The sequence below is a fragment of the Triticum dicoccoides genome, chromosome 1B, assembly GCF_002162155.2.
Source record: "Triticum dicoccoides isolate Atlit2015 ecotype Zavitan chromosome 1B, WEW_v2.0, whole genome shotgun sequence".
NCBI lineage: Eukaryota > Viridiplantae > Streptophyta > Magnoliopsida > Poales > Poaceae > Triticum > Triticum dicoccoides.
The window spans coordinates 127,949,743-127,956,729 of NC_041381.1; the positions used below are offsets into that span (position 1 = coordinate 127,949,743).

General features: G+C 44.3%; 1 protein-coding gene across 1 annotated transcript; it reads left to right on the forward strand.

Moving 5' to 3' along the window:
- The first annotated feature begins 370 nt into the window (after positions 1 to 370).
- On the forward strand, positions 371 to 6,617 carry LOC119323059 (homeobox protein knotted-1-like 10). The gene is made up of 5 exons (XM_037596642.1): positions 371 to 1,086; positions 1,214 to 1,333; positions 1,439 to 1,580; positions 5,804 to 6,057; positions 6,141 to 6,617. The coding sequence occupies exons 1-5, from the start codon at positions 880 to 882 to the stop codon at positions 6,336 to 6,338; spliced, it is 921 nt and encodes a 306-aa protein (XP_037452539.1). The 5' UTR covers positions 371 to 879; the 3' UTR covers positions 6,339 to 6,617.
- The last annotated feature ends 370 nt before the right edge of the window (positions 6,618 to 6,987 follow it).

Below are 6,987 nucleotides of genomic sequence, written 5' to 3' on the forward strand. Positions count from 1 at the left end.
CTCCATGAAGTAGAGACACAACAATTGTACAATTTCACTTTCGAAAGTGGGAGAAGTTATACTTGCCAAAATGAAAATAAGACTACTGAGAGGTCAAAATTGGGAAATTACACAAATCTTAGCAAGGGCGTCCATAAGATTTCAGCCTCCAACAAGGACACCCATGCAAACCGACTACTACTCATCGATTGCCCTATGAGCCTACGTCCTACCCCCCTCTCTCTCATCATCAAGAAAAGCCTATTAGAAAATCAAGAAAAGTCTATTTTTTCAGAAAGAAAAAAAAGCCTCAACCCTCAACTCTCAAAACACCCGCACATATTATTTTTTTCACAGAAAAGAGAAAAAGAAAACACCTAACGATAAAACTTTACCAAGGATTGCTCCAAGCAGCAGCTCGTCCTTCCCTTTTCCCAATCTCGCAGCTTCCATCTCTCTGACTCCTCCATCCTCCCGAAGCCGGAAGCCTGCCCAGTGCCCACCCCCCATGTCTCCCGCTGCTACCGCCGAGATCACAACCACCCTGCTCCTCTGCACCAGCAGCAGCATCGGAAGCAGCACAGGCTGCAGTGCAGACGGTTGCTGATTTCCCCGTAATCAAGCTCCCTTCCTTGCCTTTTTCTTCATCTTCTTCCTCCTCTCCTTCTTCCTGCAAGGTATACCGTACCCCAAGAATCGCACAAAGGACCACCCCTCTTCTTCCTCCAGAATCCAGCTGCTGCTGCTGCTAGTGGTAGTAACCAGCTAAGCGCTTCTTGATCTGTTCTGGTGTCCGTGTACATGGAGATGCGATGGGTGCGGAGGTAGCTGCGCTGTGCTGGGTGAGTAGTAGGTGAGCAGTGAGCTGCAGCTAGCGGCGAGCGCGGGGGAAGGAGATCGATGGAGGATCTGTACAGCATCCACCCGGGGATCTCGCGCGGCGGCGAGGGCGGCGCGGCCTGCAGCGAGGCGTCGGGGGTCGCCGGCGGGGCCAGCTCTCCTCCCCCGCCTCCGCCGCCTGCGGATCTGACGGAGCTGATGAAGGCGCAGATCGCCGGGCACCCCCGCTACCCCTCCCTCCTCTCCGCGTACATCGAATGCCGCAAGGTCCGTCCGTGTCCAGCTCCAGCTCCAGTTTGCATGCTGTAGCCCTCTAGTAGCTAGAGCTAGCTAGCTCGCTCAGCGCAGCTCATCGTCAGAAATTAATTGCCACGTTTGATTCTTGATTTGTCAGGTGGGCGCACCGCCGGAGGTGGCCGCGCTGTTGGAGGAGATCGGACAGCCGGAGAGGCGCGGCGGAGGCGCCACAGCCACCGGGGAGATTGGCCTCGACCCCGAGCTCGACGAGTTCATGGTAGGTACAGCCAGTTCAAGGCAGCTCGCTCCACTAATCCTGGCGCGCTAGCTCTTGCTTGTTATTACATGTGGAGATGACAACGCGGCTCGCGCGCGCATGCAGGAGGCCTACTGCCGGCTGCTGTCGCGGTACAAGGAGGAGCTGTCCCGGCCGTTGGACGAGGCCGCCTCCTTCCTCACCACCATCCGCTCGCAGCTCACTAATCTCTGCGGCGGCGGAGCCACCGCCACCTCGCCGCACTCCGGTATATAGTTTACATGCATCCATGCATTGCATCTCAGGCCTTGATTTTCTCCGGCTAGCCTCTGCGGCCTTGGATTCGTTCGCCATTGTTGTGTTGTGTCATGTGTGTGAAAGTGTTTGATGCTTTGTGTGTGAATGTGGCTTTGATGATGAATGCGTGCGTGCGTGCGTATGTGCGTTCTTGATAGGTCAAATCGTGTCCATGCAAATGGGGCGCAGGTGTGTCAGGCTACGGGGCCGGAAGAGTAAAGCTTTGGTGGTGCTCGTGTAGGGTTTTGTCCAAGGTTCCATCGTCCTTGCAGCTCCAACCTACCTATGCATGCTTCTCTCTCTATATCTCTCTCTAGATCCTTCTCTCTCTCTCTCTCTCTCTCTCTCTAGAGGCTAGTGAGGCAGGAGTAGCTACTAGCCTGCTATATGTAGACTTTGCAGGTCGGGCCGGTGATGGAACTTGAGAGAGAGCTGGGATGGGATGGCTTTGGAAAAAGAAAAGAATCTTGCTCTTGCATGCTGGTTAATCACTGGTGCCCAATGGTGGAGCTTTTCTTCTTGTTGTTGCTGTGGGGGCAAGTGAAGATTAGTTTTGCTGTGGCTAGCTCATTTCCCACAAACGTATTTTTATTTCGTCATGCTAGATATGATGTCTTGGTTGAATTTGTCAATTTATAAGTAAGTATTGTTTGTTTTTAGTTTTTGTAGTTTGAGGCATTTTTCTAACGAAATCTCATCCGAAGATAATGGGCTTGAGATTTCGTCGGATGCGTGTTACACTTACGGTTACTACATAAGCATCTTGTAATTGCAGTTTCGATAGGAGTAGGATTTTAGGTCCATCTCTTGTTTAAGAACTTGACTGATTGAAAATTAACAAGGCTATATGTCGAGCTGTTTCTGCTTGGAGCAATTGTTTCTTAAGCCATTCTACATCTGCAAATCCATCGAAATAGTAGCATCATTTTTTTCCAAGTTGTCATAACCACACATGTTTTTGCAAAACAATTTGTAAGTAAACATTTTCGAGCATGCATAGACATACACTTTTTTTTACATAACATATGACAAACCTAAGGTTTTCAAGTTCGCGGTGGTGCTGAGAAATTAGGCCCACTTGACATGCAACGCGTGCATGGCAGCTTGTTAGCATTGATATCCTGCAAATAACCAAGGTGCAAATTATGTCGAATGCGTGCATTTGTAGATATCATAGTTATGTGAAATACGTGCTCTCAAAAGTGTAGCTTTGTCTTGTAATATTGGCAAGAACAAGATGGGTTTTCAGGAATTACTTGCGTTTCTATCATGAACATCCGAGTTTGGAGTGGTGAAAACAAACAAGGTTTTGGGAACTTCATATGTTTAATAAAGTCAAAAGGACATTTTGTCACTGTGATGGCTGGGACATAGTAAACATGTTATTGGTGTTGCATATACCACCTAAGTAACAGTAGTTCTTGTGGCCAAAACAGTTCATGTTTTGTTTTTCCTGCCTTCTAGTGTATTTGGTACAATGCCAAGTGGCAAGTGGAAATGTACGGTACTACAAAGGAGCATGAAGCATGATCTTTACGTGCCTAGTTAATTTCTGAGTTTCCTATCAGTTTTACCACTTATCATTCTCTCATTAATGAGATAATTTTACCGGAACAGTGAAAAGTTGGTCTGTGTGCATGTTAAACCACTAACTCCGTACATGTTGAGCTTGGTCATGCGTAGCATGTTTACCTAGTTAAGGTTTCAAGTCATTGAGAATTTAGATTTTTTAGTATAAAGGGAAATGCATGTCGACCTTAAGTATTTGGTTGGAGCTTTATGTGACTATCCATCATAGCTATGCTAAGATTGAGTTAATGATACCATATGCAACTAGATTAACAATTCTTAAGTAGAAATGCTAAGTATTTGGTTTTCGCTCTAGTTAGGTCACACGTAAGAATTATCACTAAATAACAGACTATATTCACGATAGGTCAAACCATTATGGCAATTGCTTACATGATAGTCCTTAAGAATCAATAGGTATGTTCAGTTTGCTCGGACTGAACAAAGGTACTGGTGTGTCTATTCTAATTTTATTTATATATTTGTGTTTTCCATGATTATTCTGCACAAGTGAGGTTCAGATTTTTTTTCTTTTCAAAAGGGGATAGCCTTGACCTCTGCATCATCGTGATGCACACAGCCAATCAGATGATCTATCTGTAAGATAGAAATGGACAGCATTCCAAGCAGCAATTGTTTATGCCTAATTTGTGGACCTCACATAAGATTCGAATTATGATTCCGGTCTCCATATATTTTGACTTCGCTAATTGAGCCTGTCATCTTGTAGTGTGTCCCTTCCATCAATTCTGTCATTCTGATTTTCTTTGACGGGAAAAGTAGCCTCTCTACCCATTTCATTAAGGTGGGAAAATATCAAAAAGGAGTACAAGAATTTTTTACATTATGGCAAGAAAACGGAAGAGATAAAAGACGTAAGCTACATTTCTGGCTTGAGAGTCAACCGACTATGGTTAATTGTTCTCATCGACAAGATAAGCTATATCGAGCATGGTAAGGGAGGTCTCATTAATCATCACTTCGGTCAAGCGGCTACAGATGGCTTTATCACGGTTAAGAGTACTCTTGTTCCACCAATCCTCCAAAGAGAAGTCACGAGTCGGCCCTTGGGGGATAGATAGCCAAGTTGATACGATTCCCCAAACTCCACGGGTTAATAGGCATTCACGTGCAAAAGGCGCACAAGGTGCTCATTGGTCTAGAACCTGGTGAAACAAAGCTTGCAAAATCTCCTCATGTGGCAAACCTCTGATATCATGGAGATGTGGGAAAGGATGTTAGCATGATCAGCTAGGTGTGTCGTCACTTGAAAAGGTCACATTGCACTGCACAATATACATTTATTTCTGGTAGTATTTTAACACAAATTTTAAGTGTCCGATATGCACTTCACAGGAAATGCCCTATTGTTAGAATTTTGAAATATGCACAACTCAATTGCTAAAAGGTACTCCCTACGTTCCAAAATATAAGATTTTCTAACTTTTTTTCTAAATCAGATGTGTATAGACGCGTTTTAATGTGTTTGTTCAGTCATTTCAGTCCATATGTAGTCTATATTGAAGTACCCAAAACATCTTACAATTTGAAACGGAGGGAGTACATAGTAATATTATGTAGCTAGATTATTTGTATTCAACTATTCTTATTTATTACATGACCTGCCACTTCAAAACATTTTTTTTATCCAACAAAGTTCGTTACACCAAGCAATTAGGAAAAACAAGGAGAATAAGCAGTAAACATCTATATTTATTACAGCTCAAAACATATAGCTGTTGGAATGAAAAATTACATATAACCATATAGGTTATGTCACCTAGCATAACTGTTCCATTTTTGCGTCCTCTCTAGACCTTTTATTATGACGCGAGTAAGCCTAGATAGTACGAAAATGCTTCTTTTCTTTCTGACTATGCAAAGTCTTGAGGTCTTCGCTGAAGATCCAACATGTACTACAAACTCCGTCCCGGAGTATATATAGTTGCATCCATAGCTAGAAAGATTGAAGAGTTTTTTTTCCTGATGTCTGGTTTCAGAAGGTACAACTTGTACTAATGAAACTCAACTCACAATGCAAAAGAGCCATTTGCTTACATAGAACTTGATTGCAGTACTGGGAGTGTTTCCTAACGAGACAGCACCTGTATGGATAGCTGCATGAAAACTCCAGTCACGGCGAGAAAGTGCTTAAAATAGTCTCTGTTTCCTGAAGCACAAACTAAACTAGTCAGTTTGGCACCAGCAGTTCTTCAGTCGTATAGGGTTCGACAGATAAAGTGGCATGCTTTACATCTTATTTGCTTTGATGCATTGGGTGTTGCAGAACACGTTGACCTTTAGATAGTACAGACTCATGCATAGCACATCCTCATGGAGAAATTTCCAGTTCTGAATTTTCTTTGGTCGTCTACTCTTGAGACATTTTTCAGAAGTTTTTCTGTCTGCAGCTTCCCAAATTGTTGTTTGTCAAGTGTCCAACAGTACCTTGGGTTTGATTACCTGCTTATTGATGATTTCTTTGTTCTGCTTCTGAAGTAGTACCTCTTTCCAGTCCAAGCCTGGATCTCCTATATACTGTAGTACTGCCATGCAACCTGATCCTGACACAACACATTACTTTGTCTAACCCGTGTCTGATTTCCATGGTATCAATAATGCAAGATGAAATGGTGGGGTCGTCGGAGGACGAGCCGTGCTCGGGGGACGTCGACGGATCCGACGCCGGCATGCAAGAGCACAGCTCCCGGCTGGCTGACCACGAGCTCAAGGAGATGCTGCTCAAGAAGTACAGCGGCTGCCTCAGCCGCCTCCGGTCCGAGTTCCTGAAGAAGAGGAAGAAAGGGAAGCTGCCCAAGGATGCTCGGCTTGCTCTCATGGACTGGTGGAACACACACTACCGCTGGCCTTACCCCACGGTAAATGAGATCTCCAACCCCAGCTGCATCATCAACCTTGATCGCCGATCATCATTCATAGATGGAGACTGTGGTGTTTGCAGGAAGAGGACAAGGTGCGGCTCGCCGCGATGACGGGCCTGGACCCGAAGCAGATCAACAACTGGTTCATCAACCAGAGGAAGCGGCACTGGAAGCCGTCGGAGGACATGCGGTTCGCGCTCATGGAGGGCGTCACCGGAGGAGGGGGATCCTCTTCCGGCACGACACTCTACTTCGACACGGGCACGATCGGGCCATGAGATGGATGGATGATTGCTCATTTCCGGCGGCCATAAAGCTTATTGGCTCTATTGCACACAGACACGGCGGTTGTGTGATTAGTAGCAAGGGAGGGAGGGAGGGATGAATGAATGAACGATATCAGATACTAAAGATTTATTAATCAAATGGATGAATAGCCCCCATGACCATTTTGTCGAAATTATTGTGTATATGTATGGGCGCTGTAATCAGCTGGCTGTAATGTGATGGTGTACAAGCGAAATTTCAGGTGACCTGTAAAAACTTTCCTCAAGCTACTACCACAATAGCTAATTAATTAATCTGATTGTTTGTATCCCCTGCGGTTGCCCTGTGACATCCCTCTCGATAGGAAGGAGGAATCTGTTGGAAAGTTCAGCAAATTTACGATTATTTCTCATGAATAATTCATGACTAAAACGATACTACCTCCGTCCTGGTTTATTGGCCCTCTTAGTATTTTGTAATCAAATTTTGACAATGAATTTAATTAATAAAATATTAATGCATGTCACAAAAAGTAGTATCATTGAAAACTACGTTCAAATACTAATCCAATTACATAATTTTTTATGACATACATATACATTTTTTAGTTAAATTTATGGTCAAATTTTTGACACAAAATACAAAGTAGACCAATAAACC